Source organism: Hemitrygon akajei, chromosome 6, assembly GCF_048418815.1.
Source record: "Hemitrygon akajei chromosome 6, sHemAka1.3, whole genome shotgun sequence".
In the NCBI taxonomy this organism is placed as follows: domain Eukaryota; kingdom Metazoa; phylum Chordata; class Chondrichthyes; order Myliobatiformes; family Dasyatidae; genus Hemitrygon; species Hemitrygon akajei.
The window spans coordinates 89,943,111-89,961,567 of NC_133129.1; the positions used below are offsets into that span (position 1 = coordinate 89,943,111).

Below are 18,457 nucleotides of genomic sequence, written 5' to 3' on the forward strand. Positions count from 1 at the left end.
CTCCAGCCCGCAGGTTAAGGGTCAGAGACGTCCTCGCTCGAACGTGCTGTGTCACAGAGCAGCCATTTCCGCGTAGACTCACTGTTTCTCTTACAGCAGATTCCGTTTTCAACGTCTCGATCAGGGATCCCCAACCTTTTTATGCCATGGACCGATACCATTAAGCAAGGAGTCCATGGACCCCAGTTTGGAAGCCTCTGCTCGAGGCAGAGCCTGGCCTTTGGAACATTCCAGAATAATTTTACTGCTAATTTTTTGCTACAGAGGGGGATCTTAGGGATTAATCATAAGACCATAAGATATAGGAGCAGAATTAGGCTATTTGGCCCATCGAGTCTGTGTCACCATTTCATTGGGGCTGATCCATTTTTTTCCTCTCAGCCCTAGTCTCCTGCCTTCTCCTTGTAACCCTTCCTGCCCTGACCAATCAAGAATCTATCGATCTCTGCCTTAAATATACTCAGAGACTTAGCCACCTGTGGATTCACCACTCTCTGGCCAAAGAAATTCCCCCTCATTTCCATTCTAAAAGGATGACCCTCTATTCTGACACTGCGTCCTCTGGTCCTAGATCCTCCCACCATAGGAAATATCCTCTCCACATCCACTCTATCAAAGCCTTTCATAATTCGATGGATTTCAATTAGCCCTCGTTCTTCTGGATTCCAGTGAATACAGGCACAGAGCCGTCAGACACTCTTCATATCACAAGCCGTTCAATCCTGGAATAATTTTTGTGAACCTCCTTTGCTTTTAACTCTCTCCAGTGTCATCAATCCTTTCTTAGACAACTGCTCACAATACTCCAAGTGAGGCTTCACCAGTGCCTTATGAAGCCTCAACATTACATCCTTGCTTTTATGTTCTCGTCCTCTTGAAATTAATGGTAACGTTGCATTTGCCTTCCACACCACTGACTCAACCTGCAAATTAACCTTTAGGGAATCCTGCACAAGTCCCTTTGCAGCTCAGATTCTTGAGTTTTCTCTCCATATTACTTCTTCTACCAAAGTGCATGCCTATATGCTTCCCAATTCTGTATTCCATGTCACTTCTTTGCCCATTCTCTCAATCTGACTAAGCCCTTCTGTCACCTCTCTACTTCCTCAAAACTACCTGTCCCTCCACCTATCTCCGTATCGTCCGCAAACTTTGCAATGAAGCCATCAATTCCATCATCAAATCATTGACAAACAGTGCAAACAGAAGTTGGTCCCTGTAGTCACCAGCAGCCAAGCAGAAAAGGCTCATTTAACTCCCTCCTGCCAATCAGCCACTGCTTTACCCATGCTACTATCTTTCCTCTAATACCATAGGTTTTTAACTTAAGCAGCCTCATTAGTAGCACCTTATCAAAGTCCAAGTACACAACATCCATTGATTCTCCTTTGTCTATCCTGCTTGTTGTTTCTTGGTGTTGGTGTGTGTCTGTGTGTGGAGTTTGCACGTTCGCCCCACAACCTAGTTGGTTTCACCCACAGTGCCCACACCCCAACCACATTAGGTCAGTTGCCTATTGTAAATTGCCCCAGTGCGTGTGGATGAGGGGTAAAATCGGGGGCAGTTGGTGAGACTGTAGGGAGAAGGAAATGGGCTCAGTGTGAACAGGTGGTTGATGTTCGTCGCAGACTGGCCGAGCTGTGTTACATGACCGTCAGAACTATATCAGAGTGACCGTGTGGTTGTGGTTGATTAGATCACAGTGTGATTGCGGTTCTGAGGCGTCAGTAAGTATTTTGCGTGACACGTTATTCTGTGATATTCGAGTGCGTTAGTTTCCTGTAAAAGATTGGACTGTTAACTAGGAGAGCAATAAAAAAAAAAGTCTAGCACTTATTACCCCACAACCACCGAGGGGACCTTTCGGCGCAGGGCCATTTGGCATACAAAACCGGGCACTGCAAGGTCTCATGGATTACTATTAGCTGTGTGAGGGTAAAAAGCAAATATTAAGTTCAACAGCAGCCAATCTTCAGATCTGAATGTGGATTGCAGATTGAATTTAAAATGCAGCTCAGAACAATGGGCTTCCTGGATGGGGTCAATTGCAAACAAAGAAATACCCCACTTACACCTCAGCTACCCACATAGGCACGAAATTGGCCTAGGGTCACGTGGGTGTCTGGAGTGTGGGCGTGAAGATGGAGGTGTGTGAAAACCAAATGCAATTCAAAGAAAGCATTGTACATACATTGTAACTATGGAATTGTCTGCTGTTAACTTTGATCTTTAGCATATAAAAATGTCATGTAATATTGCATCAGGAGGCCTCTTCTGCCAAGAGAGCCTCAGATTGACGCCAGTCGCTTGTTTTTGCAAAATAAAAAACGTCTAGATCCACGAGCTTCAGTGTCTCTCTGGTAACTTTGTTCAAGTCACAATAGGCTGGGTCACGAGAGCAACGAGCGAGAACAAAAAACCGTCACTGGAGAAATCCAAATCCCCCCCACTCTTTGCACTGTAAACATTGTGAAACTGGCAGAGGAAAGTCAATGTCAGGTGCACAAGTCCATGTATGCACAGGGGCAATGAAAAACTTACAGCAGCATCACAGGCTCACAGCCCAGGTTACACAACATTTAAGGGTTATTTAAGAGACTCTTGGACAGGTATAAAGAGCTTAGGAAAATAGAGGGCCATGGGTAACCCGAGGTAATTTCTAAAGTAAGTACATATTTGCCACAGCATTGTGGGGCGAAGGGCCTGTATTGTGCTGTAGGTTTGCTATGTTTCTATTCACAAGGAAAGCATAAATTAACAATTTCCACAAGAAAGAACACAATTAGAAAAAAAGAAAACTAGGTCCTGTTAACGGTGGCCACTGGCTACAAGTGAACCTGGGTGCAGAGGAACGGCAGGCTCCCATGTAGAGACTGTAACAAGAGGTTTTACCAAGGAATTTCAAAAGAACATCGGAGGCTCAACTGGGAGACACCATGAGACAAACCATTCTCCACACAAAGACACCATGATGAGCACCAGTCAGGAGTCCGCTTTAAATAATCACAGGCTGTGGAAATCCCGTGCTAGTCACAATTAACTTGACAGGATTAAACAGAAAGCACAAAGGCTTAATGACTCTCGTTTAGAGAATTATTAGCAAACACAGGTGCTTGGAAGCCCAACTCTCAACGACATGCCACAGAGGACAGCAGGGCTCATGACAAAGACCATTTCAGTGCAAAGTGATCAAAGGGGCCTTTTATGTATTTTTATTCAGAGGGTACAATGCAGAACAGGCCTTTACAGCCCATTGAGCCACGCCGTCCAGCAACCCACCAATTTTAACCCCAGCCTGATCACAGGACAATCTACAATGACCAGTTAACCCTCTGATGAGTACGTCTTTGGGCAGTGGGAGGAAACCAGGACACTTGGAGGAAACACATGCATTCCACAGGAAGAATGTACAAGAAAAACTTCGAACAGACGGCATCGTAATTGAACTCTGACACTCCGAGCTGTAATAGCATTACGCTAACCGCTACATTACCACCCTTGGGTTTGTTAGGCATCCTGACAGTACTGCAATGTCCCATGGGTAATTATAATTTTTTTCTTTACACAGGAAAAATACAGAACTGAGGAATAATTCAGGTGGAAGAGGATGGAAAAGATCAGGTCCTTGCTGTCAGTTACGGTGAGTTCATCATCCCAAATTAATGCGCTCCTCTCTGTGAAACACACACAAAATGCTGGAGGAACTCAGCAAGTCAGGCAGCATCTCCAGAAAGGTATAATCTGTCAGCGTTTCGGGCCGAGAGCCTTCATCAAATCCAGTGTGTTATCCCGGATTTCCCACAGCTGCAGAATGTCTTGTGGATATGATAGGCTCCTCTTCCTATGGTTCGGAGCTGAGGGTTCAGAGTCCATAGGGATCAGGGACATCTCATGTCCTCCTCTTAGAAAATCCCAGTCCTGATCTGCGGCTGGCACGGCAGAGCAGTGGTTAGCATAACACTTTACAGCGCTAGTGAGCGGGGTTCAATTCTCACCGCTTTCTGTAAGGAGTGTTTGCATGTTCTCCCTGTGGCCGTGTGGGTTTCCTCCGGGTGCTCTGGTTTCCTCCCACAGTCCAAAGATGTACGTGTTTAAGTTAGCGAGTTGTGGGCATGATGCGTTGGCACCAGAAGCATGGCAACACTCGCGGGCTGCCCCCACAGACTGTGTTGCTTGTTGATGTAAATGCCACATTTCACCGTATGTTTCGATCTTTCAATGTACATGTGACAATTAACGATAATCTAATCTTCAATGCCTTTTTCTCTGATATATCTCAAACTATAAGGGCAGCAAATAATTTCAACAAAGTCCACCTTTGCTGAGAGATGTCAGATACTATCTGGGGCCACGATAAGGTGGTTGACTTTTAACTCACCTCTAAGATGGCCTTCCCATTAACCAAGACCTCTTGACTTTTCAACCTACTTTCTCACTTCATCCCACTCTCTCCCCTTCCCTCACCCACCTTCCCCTTCATCTGGTCTCAACTATCACCTCCCAGTGTCTCACATCATCCCCCACCCTCACCTCCCTCACCCACCTTCCCCTCACCTAGTCTCACCTATCACCTCCTAGTGCCTCACTACACCCCCTCCCCCACCCATTCACCTTCCCCCTCATCTGGTCTCACCTAACACTTGCCAGCTTGTACTCCCCCCTCCCCAATACTCCTTATTCTGGTTTTGAACCCTTTCCTTTCCAGTCCTGATGAAGGATCTCGGCCCGAAATGTCAGCTCTTTATTCCTCTCCATAGACGCTGCCTGGCCTGCTGAGTTCCTTCTGCACTTTGTGTGCGTTGCTCTGAATTTCCAAATACCACAGAATCTCTTGTGTTTATAATGTAAACCCTGTTTTACTTTACAAATGTGGAATCTTCATGTATTTATTGAGATACAAAACAGAATAGGCCCTTCAGGCCCTTCGAGCTGCACTGCCTAGCAACCCCCAACTTAACCCGAGACTAATCACGAGACAATTTACATTGACCAATTAACCTACCAAGCAGTATGTCTTTGGACTGTGGGAGGAAACCGGAGCACCCGGAGGAAATCCACACTGTCATTGGGAGAACGTACAAATTCCTTACAGGCAGCGGTGGGATCTTCTGACTTGCTGTCCTCTCCACTATGACGACACCGTCTTGTCCTGCCTGGATCTGTTTACCCTCTTGCCTGTCATCTATATCTCCAATTCCCCCTTTAAGATAGATGATCCTTGAAACCTACAACTCTTAGAGTGGGGACTTGGGTCAAATTGTTCTAATTCCCCCCCCCCCCCCAAAGCTCTTCCTTCTGATTGGCCTAGGTCAGAGTCAAACTGATGGATACAGGCCCAACTGGGCCATGCTGACCAATTGGCCATTCAAGCCAGTCGTGTCTGCTTGTGTTTCACCCACATCCCTTTAAACCAGGGGTTCCCCACCTTTTTTATGCCATGGACCCCTACCATTAACTGAGAGATCTGTGGATCCCTGTTCTAAACCTTTCCTATCCATGTGCCTGTCCTGTATCTCATAAACACAAGAGATTCTGCCGATGCTGGAAATCCAGAGCAACATATACAAAATGCTGGAGGAGCTCAGCGGGTCAGGCAGCATCTATGGAAATTAATGAACAGTTTCAGGTCAAGTCCCTGCATCAGGACTGGAAAGGATTGGAGAAGGCCACAGAACAAAAAGATGGGGAGACGGAGGGGGGGGGGAAGGACGATATCTGGAAGGTAATAGGTGAAGCCAGGTGGGTGGGAAAGGTAAAGGGCTGGAAAGGGAGGAACTTGATCAGAGAGGAGGTTGGGCCAAAGGAGAAAGAAAAAAGGAGGAGGGGACCTGGGAGAAACGTTGCGGAGCAAGTATAGCAACAGATCGGTACGATTAAACATTTTTACTGAGTCACGTTCTGGGTAAGTTACAGTGCAGGAGTGACAAACTCGGCCCATCCAAAACTGAAAACGTGCAGTTGAACACCCGTGTGAAAGGAGAGGGCCCTGCATGCACAGGAGGTGCAATGATTCCGAGAATGAAAGGGTTATCGTATAAGCAGCGGTTTAAGGCTCTGGTCTTGTACTTATTGGAATTTAGAAGTATGGAGGAGGATCTTATTGAAACCTATCGAATGTTGAAAGGCCTCGATAGAGTGGATGTGGAGAGGGTGTTTCTTTTGATGGAGGAGTCTAGGACCAGAGAACACAGCCTCAAAATAGAGAGACGCCCATTTAGAACTGAGACGGGAAGGAATTTCTTTAGCCACAGAGTGGTGAGTCTGTGGAATTCGTTGTCACGGGCAGCTGTGGATGTCATGTCACTGGGTGCATTGCAGGCGAAGGTCGATAGATTCTTGATTAGTGAAAGTTTATGGGGAGAAGGCAGAAGAAAGGGGTTGAGAGGGAAATGGATCAGCCGTGCTGAAACAGTGGAGGCAGGGTTTAAGGGTCGGCACAACATTGTGGGCCGAAGGGTCTGCACTGTGCTGTACTATTCTATGTTCTCTGTTCAGACTCAATGGGCCAAGTGGCCTAATTCTGCTCCCATATCTTATGGTCTTTTATTCATCATGTATTCTGACCTGTCTCCCTTGTAGTACTAGCGTGCTTTGCACTATTCCTTAATCTTATCCCTAATGATATTCTGTGCCCCTTCTCCTCCTCCTAATCAAGTACCCCTTTGCACGTCCTGTCCTCTCAAAATACCTCAGTTCTCAATACCTCACCATCTTGTAATTCGGCCAGTACTCTTGGGACTTTCTATTTGTGCCATTCACCTTATGAGAACATATTTCAGAATGTCTCTCACTCCCGATGTCGGCCTGCCTGAAGTCCACTTCTGACAGGCTGTAGTCAAATTGGCCTTCTCCTCCCCTTCCAAGACTTCCCCCTGCTATTCAGGGCCTTAAGTTCATGTCCACCTTGACCTTTTCTTAAGGTCCTTGATTAGTCAGGAGTTATGTGGAGAAGATACCTGGATAGGTTTGAGAGGGAAATGGACCAGCCATGATGGAATGGAAGATCAGACGCAATGGGCCTGTGAAGGACTAGGGGAAGCACGAAACTGGAAGAGCAAGTAAAGGTGAAAAAACGGTGGGTTTATTTACCCAAAATATTTACAAACGCAACAGAACTGTTCTAGAATCCAAACTTGAATCAGCTAAACAGAACTTAGTTACAACATAATAAATACTCCTCAAACCAAAAAAACACTCATCCATCTCTCTCTCTCTCTCTCTCTCTCTCTCTCTCTCTCTCTCTCTCTCTCTCTCTCTCACTCTCTCCCTCTCCCTCTCTCCCTCTCTCTCTCCCCCTCTCCCTCTCCCTCTCCCTCTCTCCCATTTTACGGCGGTTGGCACCCAGCTTAATGGTGCATTACCGCCACCTTCTGCTCCGGAGTGTGCGATGGACTCACATTCTAAACCCCGCTCTGACACCACTCATCTCCTGACTGCGGGTTTATATTTGCTGCTGGCCAGTCCATAGTAAATTTCAGGGGAGAGAAAACATTCCCCTCCTTAAAAAGCTAGGCATAGATGAAGCAGCTCCAGAGGACACCCCTCTGGCTGTAGCAGAATGGCACAAACCCCATCTACTGAGGCCGGAGTAATGCAACAGCTCAGCCATTTACCAGATTATCAGGAGGATGGTGGGCTACAGGACACTTTTTAATATGCCCGGGTGAAGGTGCGCCTGGTAACTGCAGCCACCACAGGGCCAAATGGCCTAATTCTGCTCCTATGTTTTATAGTCATAGATTCACAGAACACAACAACTACTTCAGCCCTTCTAGTCCATGACAAACTATTATTCTGCCTAATCCCACCCACCCACACTCAGACCATAGCACTCCACAACCCTCCCAAAAATGTACTTATCCAAACTTCTCTTAAATGTTATAACTGAAGCCATGTGCACCACACTGGCATCTCATCCCACACTCTCACCACCCTCTGAGTGAAGAAGTTCCCCCTCAAGTTCCCCTTAAACATTTCACTTTTCACCCTTAACCAATCTCACCAAATTCACTGGAAAAGCCTGTTTGTCTTTACCCTGTCTATACCTCTCATCATTTTGTATACTTACCAAATCATCCCTCCTTCTTCAACGCTCCAGGGAGAAAAGTCCCAACCTATTCAACCTTTTCCTGTAACTCAGATCCTCAAGTCCCAGCAACATCCTTATAAATTTTCTCTGCACTCTTTCAATCTGACTAACATCCTTCCTGCGGGTCGGTGACCAAAACTGCACACAATACTCCAAATTAGGCCTCACCAACATCTTATACAACTTCAACATAACATCCCGTCTCCTGTACTCAATACTTTGATCTATGAAGGCCAATAAGCCAAAAGTTCTCTTTACCATCCTATCTACCTGTGACTCCAATTGCAAGGAATTATGGATCTGTATTCCCAGATTCCTCTCTTCTACCACACCTCTCAATGGCCTACTGTTCATTGTGTAAGACTATCCCGGGGTTACCCTCCCAAAGTGCAATACAAAATGTGATGACTGGCTGCATTACGGCCTGGTACGGGAACACCGATGCCTTTGAGTGGAGAATCCTACTGGAGTCGGTCCAGTACATCACAGGTAAAGCCCTCTCCACCATTAGGCACATCTACATGAAATGTTGTCGTAGGAAAGCAGCATCCATCATCAGAGATCCCCACCACCCAGGCCGTGCTCTCTTCTCACTGCTGCCATCTGGTAGAAGGTACAGGAGCCTCAGGACTCACACCACCAGGTTCAGGAACAGTTACCACCCCTCAACCATCAGGCTCTTAAACAAAAGGGGATAACAACCTCATTCTATTTCTGGTGTTCCCACAATTAACAATCTTACTTTAAAGACTCTTTATCCTGTTATTTCATGCTCACATTATTTATTGCTGTCTAGTTATATCACACCACAGCCTGGGGTTGTATGTGGTGACATGCAGGTACTCTGATAATAAGTTTTACTTTGAACTTTGAACTTTGAACCTCACATTTGTCTGAATTAAATTCCACTTGCCATTTTTCAACCCATTTTTCCAGGTGGCCCTGATCCCACTGGAAAATTTGGTAGTCTACATCATTGAACATCATGCTCCCAAAGGTGTTAAAAGGACTGTGACCACCCCATCTATGTCTTTGATTACTCCTGAGTGGTGGGGCACAGAGGGAACAAAACAACCTGGGAAATCAGATCCATAATCTCTTGAAAGTGGCGTCACAGGTAGATCAGTTCTCAAAGAGAGCATTTAGCACATTGGCCTTCATAGGTCTAAGGTATTGGGTACAGGAGTGGGGATGTTATGTTGAAGTTGTATCAGACATTGATGAGGCCTAATTTGGAGTATTGTGTGCAGTTCTGGTTGCCTACCTACAGGAAAGAAGTCGATAAGATTGAAAGAGCACAGAGAAGATTTACAAGGAAATTGCCAAGATCTGAGGACCTGAGATATAGAGAAAGGTTGGATAGTGAAGGGTTTTATTCCCTGGGCCTGTTTCTGTGCTGTAGTGTTCTATGACTCTAGGAGACAGGGGAAATCTCAGGTGCTGTATGCACTCAATAGCCATTCTATTAGATACCTCCTACACCTGAGAAAGTGGCCATTGGGTGTATGTTCGTGGTGTCTGCTGCTGTAGCCTGTCCACTTCAGGATTCGACATGGTGTGTGTTCAGAGATGCTCTTTGCACACCACTGTTGTAACAAGTTACTGTCGCCTTCCTGTCAGCTTGACCCAGTCTGGCCATTCACCTCTGACCTCGCTCATTAACAAGGTGTTTTCGTCCACAGAACTGCCGCTCACTGTGTGTTGTTGTTGTTTCTTGCACCAGTCTCTGTAAACACTGTGCGTGCAAATCCCAGCAAATTGGTGGTTTCTGAGAAACTCAGATCACCCTGTCTGGCACCAATAACCACTTAGATCACGATTCTTCCCCATTCTGATGTTTGGTCTGAACGACAGCCGAACCTCTTGAGCAGGTCTGCGTGCTTTTTGCGCCGAGTGGCTGCCACGCGATTGGCCAATTTGTTTCTGCATTAATGAGCAGGTGTACCTGATAAAAGTGGATGAAACACTCAGTTTGGGACAACCAGAGGGTAATGGCTGAAGTGTGTTCTGTGTGTAACCCGAACCATTTTTCATCCTCGACAGAAAGGACCGCGCACCTTCTACAATCCACAGTCAGATGCCGAGGACGAAGTAGAGAACGTGGTGGAGATGAAGCTGACAGAAGATGAGCCAACGGAGCCTTTATTCATGACCGACATGACGAAGCTCATCACCTGGAAGCATGAAAACAAGAGGAAGTCCCTGGTGTTCTGGGTGTTGGCCTTGCTCCTGTTGCTGGTTGTCGGTGAGAGTCTGGCCTTTGACCTATGACCTGAGAGGGCTCGGCCAATCAGTGACTGAGATATCCCTTGTCCCAAGGGGGAGGGGGATGCCTGGAGCAAGCGGTCAATCTGTGGGATGTGTACAGATCGGGTGCACTCACAGCCGGGGCAAAGCTTGGTGAAGTGCTCCCACCCCTTGGGGCACGAGTTCAGATCCTACCTGAGTGCACTGGGCTGGCTGACCCGGGGTAGCACTGTGGCACAACCACTTGATCTCTGCTCCACTGCAACGGAGAGTGTGTGTGTGTGTGTGTGTGTGTGTGTGAGTGTGTGTGTGTGTGTGTGTGTGTGTGTGTGTGTGTGTGTGTGTGTGTGTGAGTGTGTGTGTGTGTGTGTGTGTGTGTGTGTGTGTGTGTGTCTGTGTGTGTGTGAGTGTGTGTGTGTGAGTGTGTGTGTGTGTGTGTGTGAGAGAGAGAGTGTGTGTGTGTGTGTGTGTGTGTGTGTGTGTGTGTGTGTGTGTGTGTAGAGTTTGCTCATTTTCCCTGTGACCATGTGGATTTCTACCACCTTCCCCCCACCCCTGGGTGCTCCAGTTCCCTCCCACATCCCAATGACGTGTGGTTAGTAAATTAATCAGCAAGGTAAATTGTCCCCCACAATTTGTGTGAGGAGTATAATAAGACCGGAGTTGATGAGGATAGGGTTGAAAATATGAAAAAGGGAAGAACCAAGGAGAATAGAGTTCATGCAACTGGTCCGATAGCTAGAATAGACTCATTGGGCCAAACGGCCTCCTCCTATATCATAAGAAATCGGGGAAGCTGCAAATAAATATGCCTAATTCCCTTTAATGTCCCAAAAAATTGCTTCACTCAGGTCCTAGACTTTCCAACGATATGAACTGAAAAGGATATGAATTGAGGCTGAGGCTGTGGCCTGCTCCAGATGCTCCGGGCTACGTGTCTGTGGACTCACTTTCATTCTGAATGCTGTCGCTTGCTTTTATTGTTTGCAAGATTTGTGTTTTTTTCTCTCTCTGCACGTTAATCTTTTACTTGTTAACCTTTTTTTAATGGGTTCTTTTGAGTTTCTTTTGAATTTTGTGGCTGCCTGTAAGGAGATGAATCTCCAAGGTGCATTATTTATACAGTACTCTGAACTTCGAAAGATCATCTCCATATGTCATACAGTTACAGACAGAGTAATGAGACATTTTAGCGCCATAGTGAGCGAGGGATTTACAGTCAGCAAGTGTAGAAACAGGCCCTTCAGCCCAAATCATCTATACTGACCGATTTAAGCTAAGCCCATTTTCCTGAGTTTTGCCCAAACCCCTCCAAACCTCTCCTGGCCATCAGAAATGGCCATAGACCAACCAAACCAACAGCCCTGGTTTGATTCAGATCACCAGGCTGCTCTGCTGGGTGCACTTAAAGCAGAAAGATTGATTGTTTGAGCGGTTATATTCCTGAATGGTCAGAGCACGAGGGGATACGGGGAGAAGGCAAGAGATTGGGGCTGAGAGGGAAAATGGATCAGCCAAGATGAAATGGCAGAGCAGACTCGATGGGCCAAATGGCCTAATTCTGCTCCAATATCTTAAGGACTTAAGAGTTGAAGAAAAATCATCCATGACTGAACAGCGGAGCAGACTCAATGGGCTGAATGGCCTCCTATCCTTATGATCTTTTGATCTTTGTCATCAGGGACTCAGCCCCTCTTTCAGGAAAGTTGAGATCCAGGTTGTCATTAACCAAGTCTAACACACACAAAATGCAGGAGGAACGCAGCAGGCCGGGCAGCAACTATGGAGAGGAATAAAGAGTCGATGTTTCCGGCCTAGACCCTTCATTGGGATTGGAAAGGAAGCGGGTAGAAGCTAGAGGGAGAGGAAGGAGTACAAGCTGGCAGGCAATAGATGAGACCAGTGAGGGAGAAGGTGCTGACATTGGAGAGGATTCAAAGGAGGTTCACGGAAATGATTCCAGGATTGAAAGGTTTGTCACACGAGGAGCATTTGATAGCTCTGGGCCTCATTGGAATTCAGAAGAATGAGGGGGGGATCTCATTGAAATGTTGAAAGGCCTCGATAGAGTGAATGTGGAGAGGATGTGGGTGGGGGGGGGTCTAAGACCAGAGGACACAGCCTCAGAATAGAGGGACATCCATTTAGAACAGAGCTGAGGAGCTTTAGCCAGGGTGGAGAATCTGTGGAATTTATTGCCACTAGGCGGCTGTGGAGGCCAGGTCATTGGGTGTATTCAAGGCAGAGGATGACAGATTCTTCATTAGCCAGGGCATGAAGGGTTACAGGGAGAAGGCAGGAGATTGGGGCTGAGAGCCATGATGAAATGGCGGAGCAGACTCAAAGGGCCAAATGGCCTAATTCTGTTCCTATATCTCATGGAATAAAGTGTGTGGTGGTGGGGCGGGGGGTGGGGGGGGACTAAAGGGCCTGTAAGGCTCTATGCAGGCTGCTACTCTGAGGCACCAGTGAAGTGTTAATCAAACCAATCTCTCTCTCTCTCTTTCTCTATTAACACACACAGCATTTCTCCTTGGATACATCACTTTTCGCAACACCCGTAGTACATGTCCAGCAGATACAATGGCGGGTATGGCCGTGGTGAATGACTACGATGACTTTTCCCAGGACACGGACTATAGCTCACAATCCTTCCTCCACTGGACGGATCTCAAGACCATGCTGGAAAAATATATCGACAAGGAGCAGATCACCAACAACATCAGGTTGGTGTTCCCTGCACTCAAGCTCACCTTTAAGTTTACAGTCACAGGCACAGATAGAAATGCCGTGAATGCTCGTTATTATCATTTCAGTTAACTGATAGATTTCCTCCGCGATCTAAATGTAAATTTTTTTGATATATCTTTTTTTCTTGTTGGCGGTTTGATGTTTATTTTTAGAAGCTTTCTGTATGACGCATGGCTCTGGGGTTGTACCCCCACAATGGGTTTCTTTTTTTCCCCTCACTTTCCTTGCTTAGTAGGGTTTTTTTTTATTATTCACAAAATTTTCAATTCTTAAGATAACTTCCTCTTTATGAGGCATTGTAAGTGTTGTTGCTTCGATGTACTTGTGCTATTTTTGAATAATAATAATAAAAAGATTTGGAAAAAAAAAAGAAATTCCATGAAAACCAGATTTTCAGCAGCAGATCAGTACATTACAAACGAAAGCTGGTCTTGATCCCAGTGTTATGTGCCATCTCGTATAACATGGGTAATCACAGACTATCATTGTTCTTGGCAAATTTCTCTACAGAAGTGGTTTTCCATTGCCTTCTTCTGGGCAGTGTCTTTACAAGATGGGTGATCCTAGTCTTTATCCACACTCTGGTATTCCCAGTGACTGTTCAGCATGGAAATCCCAAGAGATGAATAGTTTCTGAGATACTCTCACCACCCCGTCTGGCACCACCAATCATTCCATGGTCAAAGTCAATTCGATCCCACTTCTTTCCCATTTTGATGTTTGGTCTGAACAACAGCTGAACGTCTTCAATACGTCTGAGTGCTTTGAGTTACTGCCACATGATTGGCTGATTGGTGTCCAGGTGTGTGGAATAGAGTGGCCAATGATTGTATGTTTTGTGTTCGATGAGAGGGAGGGATAATTGCAGAGGTGTCCTCAGTCGGTGCTGACGGAAGTGGAAGGAATCACATGCTGATGATTATAGACGAGGACTGATAGGATGTGTTGACTGTACCTTGCAGGATGATGAGCGAGGAACCTCACCCGGTGGGCTCACGGGTGCTGAGCCAGCTGAACGAGGTCATCCTCAACAAGTTCCACTCCTTCAACCTCAACCACGTCTGGACAGACTCGCACTACGTCACCCTGCCCTTCCCAGACAGGTAGGGCCACGGCAGGCGGTCTGTAGCAACCGCGCTCTCAAAATCCTATAGCCAGCATGAAATTTGTCCCTTTTGCGTCGGCAGTACAATGAAATACGTGACCATCAGAGAGCAAGAACTGCCAATTGCAGTAAGTAATTCCTGCCAGTGCTGGAATTTCAGAGCAATATACATGATGTGCTGGAGGAGCTCAGCAGGAATGGAAGGGAATGAATAGTCAACATTTCTGGCCGAGACCCTTCATGTGGACGGAGAGGGAAAGGGCGGGATGCCTGGGGGGGTTGGGTGGGGAAGAGGCTAGCTGGAAAATGATAGATGAAACTACGTGGGTATCTCACCCGCCTGTCACTTCCCCTGCATCCCCTCCTCCTTCCCTTTCTCCCAAGGTCCACTCACCTCTCCTTCCTCTCCTACCCACCTGGCTTCACCTATCACCTTCCAGCTACCCTCCTTCCCCTCCTCACTCCATTTTCTTCTGGCATCTTCCCCCCCCACCCCAGTCCTGAGGAAGGGTCGTGGCACCAAGACGTCGACTGATTGTGCCCCTCCGAAAATGCTGGCTGACCTGCTGAGTTCCTCTCTCGCTCTGGATTTCCAGCACCAGCAGATTTTCTTCTGTTTTTGATTTACAGAGCAACTCTCCTGTTGCCACCAGCATGCTAGGGTTGGGGTGGGGGGGGGCTGAAAGGGCACAGTTTAGGTTCTTCTGCCCCCTATTCTCTCACCGCTCACGTATCGATGCCCGCTGCCCCGCAACCTCACCTGCATCAGGTACTCTGTTCTGGGAGAGAGAGTGGGGTCAATCTGCGCTGCACATCGGCTGGGCGATGCTGGGGTCCTCCTCCTGTTGCCTGTGATCAGCACAGAGTAGTTGCCATACGGATGCATCCTATTAGGATGTCTTCAATGGTGCCTGGACAGAGTGCGAGAGGGAATGGGCTGCTGGGCTACAGGGTCAGAGGGAATGGGCTGTTGGGATGATAGACAATTTCCCTTGTCAATGGCTGCTTCTTCATCACACCCCCCACCCCGCAGCTCATCCCCCAACTACCTGTGGCTGATGGACTCGAACGGAGATATCCAGGAGAAGATCATGGCACTGGACCAGTCTAGTTTCCTCGCGTACAGTCCAAGCGGGAATGCCACGGTAAGTGACACTGGGCAATGAGGGGATGTCAACAGGTGACCGACCTTTCACCTCTCCCAGCTGGATTCCGGAGTTGGACAGTGACATGGGAGATGGGACAGCGTAGAGGGAGCTTCACTCTGTGTCTGACCCTGGGAGTGTGTGATGGGACAGTGTAGAGGGAGCTTCACTCTGTGTCTGACCCTGGGACTGTGTGATGGGACGTTGTAGAGGGAGCTTCACTCTGTGTCTGACCCTGGGAGTGTGTGATGGGACAGTGTAGAGGGAGCTTCACTCTGTGTCTGACCCTGGGACTGTGTGATGGGACGGTGTAGAGGGAGCTTCACTCTGTGTCTGACCCTGGGAGTGTGTGATGGGACAGTGTAGAGGGAGCTTCACTCTGTGTCTGACCCTGGGAATGTGTGATGGGACAGTGTAGAGGGAGCTTCACTCTGTGTCTGACCCTGGGAGTGTGTGAAGGGACAGCGTAGAGGGAGCTTCACTCTGTGTCTGACCCTGGGAGTGTGTGATGGGACAGTGTAGACGGAGCTTCACTCTGTGTCTGACCCTGGGAGTGTGTGATGGGACAGTGTAGAGGGAGTTTCACTCTGTGTCTGACCCTGGGAGTGTGTGATGGGACAGTGTAGAGGGAGCTTCACTCTGTGTCTGACCCTGGGAGTGTGTGATGGGACGGTGTAGAGGGAGCTTCACTCTGTGTCTGACCCCGGGAGTGTGTGATGGGACAGTGTAGAGGGAGCTTCACTCCGTGTCTGACCCCGGGAGTGTGTGATGGGACAGTGTAGAGGGATCTTCACTCTGTGTCTGACCCCGGGAGTGTGTGATGGGACAGTGCAGAGGGAGCTTCACTCTATGCCTGATATTTATATTTCGCTTGGTCAGACAAAATGGTTTAAAAACGCACTTTCTTAACTGTGACCTCTATTACAGGGAGGCCTGGTGTTTGCTAACTACGGACTACATCAGGACTTCAGGAAACTCAATCAATGGGGCGTCACAGTACAAGGCAATATCGTTCTCATCCGGATTGGGAAAATTAGCTTTGCTGAGAAGGTTGGTGTTTGGACATGTTTTCCACTGATACCACAATAGAATTCCACCCCCTCCCCACCCCCCACCACCCCCCATACACCTTTCTGTGTTTAGGCAGGAAGGTCCTGTCAATTAAAAACTTTGAAAAACAGTTAAGTTTGGACTCAGGAAGCAAAGCCATGGAGGTTTAGAGCTGTGTGGATGGCAGATTATTGCGACCTTCAGGTCCCATCCCAGCAACACCTGCTGTGAGGGTAAGTTGGTGAGGCATCTGTGAGGGGGCTCAGTACATTACAGCATGTCCTGTGTCTGACCCTGGGAGTGTGTGATGGGACAGTGTAGGGGGAGCTTCACTCTGTGTCTGACCCTGGGAGTATGTGATGGGACAGTGTAGAGGGAGCTTCACTCTGTGTCTGACTCTGGGAGTGTGTGATGGGACAGTGTGGAGGGAGTTTCACTCTGTGTCTGACCCCGGGAGTGTGTGATGGGACAGTGTAGAGGGAGCTTCACTCTGTGTCTGACCCTGGGAGTGTGTGATGGGACAGTGTAGAGGGAGCTTCACTCTGTGTCTGACTCTGGGAGTGTGTGATGGGACAGTGTAGAGGGAGCTTCACTCTGTGTCTGACCCTGGGAGTGTGTGATGGGACGGTGTAGAGGGAGCTTCACTCTGTGTCTGACCCTGGGAGTGTGTGATGGGACAGTGTAGAGGGAGCTTCACTCTGTGTCTGACCCTGGGAGTGTGTGATGGGACGGTGTAGAGGGAGCTTCACTCTGTGTCTGACCCTGGAAGTGTGTGTTGGGACAATGTAGAGGGACCTTCACTCTGTGTCTGACCCTGGGAGTGTGTGATGGGACAGTGTAGAGGGAGCTTCACTCTGTGTCTGACCCTGGGAGTGTGTGATGGGACAGTGTAGAGGGAGCTTCACTCTGTGTCTGACCCTGGGAGTGTGTGATGGGACAGTGTAGAGGGAGCTTCACTCTGTGTCTGACTCTGGGAGTGTGTGATGGGACAGTGTAGAGGGAGCTTCACTCTGGGTCTGACCCTGGGAGTGTGTGATGGGACGGTGTAGAGGGAGCTTCACTCTGTGTCTGACCCTGGGAGTGTGTGATGGGACAGTGTAGAGGGAGCTTCACTCTGTGTCTGACCCTGGGAGTGTGTGATGGGACGGTGTAGAGGGAGCTTCACTCTGTGTCTGACCCTGGAAGTGTGTGTTGGGACAATGTAGAGGGACCTTCACTCTGTGTCTGACCCTGGGAGTGTGTGATGGGACAGTGTAGAGGGAGCTTCTCTCTGTGTCTGACCCTGGGAGTGTGTGATGGGACAGTGTAGAGGGAGCTTCACCCTGTGTCTGACCCCGGGAGTGTGTGATGGGACAGTGTGGAGAGAGCTTCACTCTGTGTCTGACCCTGGGATTGTGTGATGGGACAGTGTAGAGGGAGCTTCACCCTGTGTCTGACCCCGGGAGTGTGTGATGGGACAGTGTGGAGAGAGCTTCACTCTGTGTCTGACCCTGGGATTGTGTGATGGGACAGTGTAGAGGGAGCTTCACCCTGTGTCTGACCCCGTGAGTGTGTGATGGGACAGTGTGGAGAGAGCTTCACTCTGTGTCTGACCCTGGGACTGTGTGATGGGACGGTGTAGAGGGAGCTTCACTCTGTGTCTGACCCTGGGAGTGTGTGATGGGACGGTGTAGAGGGAGCTTCACTCTGTGTCTGACCCTGGGAGTGTGTGTTGGGACAATGTAGAGGGACCTTCACTCTGTGTCTGACCCTGGGAGTGTGTGATGGGACAGTGTAGAGGGAGCTTCTCTCTGTGTCTGACCCTGGGAGTGTGTGATGGGACAGTGTAGAGGGAGCTTCACCCTGTGTCTGACCCCGGGAGTGTGTGATGGGACAGTGTAGAGGGAGTTTCACTCTGTGTCTGACCCTGGGAGTGTGTGATGGGACAGTGTGGAGAGAGCTTCACTCTGTGTCTGACCCTGGGAGTGTGTGATGGGACAGTGTGGAGAGAGCTTCACTCTGTGTCTGACCCTGGGATTGTGTGATGGGACAGTGCTAAGACTGTCTTTACTCTGTAGTTGTACTGGGTGT

At 48.3% G+C, this 18,457-nt stretch overlaps 1 protein-coding gene across 1 annotated transcript in view; it reads left to right on the top strand.

The window, feature by feature from the left end:
* The window catches only part of tfr2 (transferrin receptor 2), a 69,350-nt gene that overhangs the window by 14,512 nt on the left and 36,381 nt on the right, over positions 1–18,457 (top strand). The window contains exons 2-7 of the mRNA XM_073048807.1: positions 3,569–3,640; positions 10,133–10,334; positions 12,861–13,062; positions 14,050–14,190; positions 15,226–15,337; positions 16,265–16,387. Of these exons, the coding sequence (XP_072904908.1) occupies positions 3,608–3,640; positions 10,133–10,334; positions 12,861–13,062; positions 14,050–14,190; positions 15,226–15,337; positions 16,265–16,387 (813 nt within the window). The 5' untranslated portion in view covers positions 3,569–3,607. The remainder of the gene's footprint in view (positions 1–3,568; positions 3,641–10,132; positions 10,335–12,860; positions 13,063–14,049; positions 14,191–15,225; positions 15,338–16,264; positions 16,388–18,457) is intronic.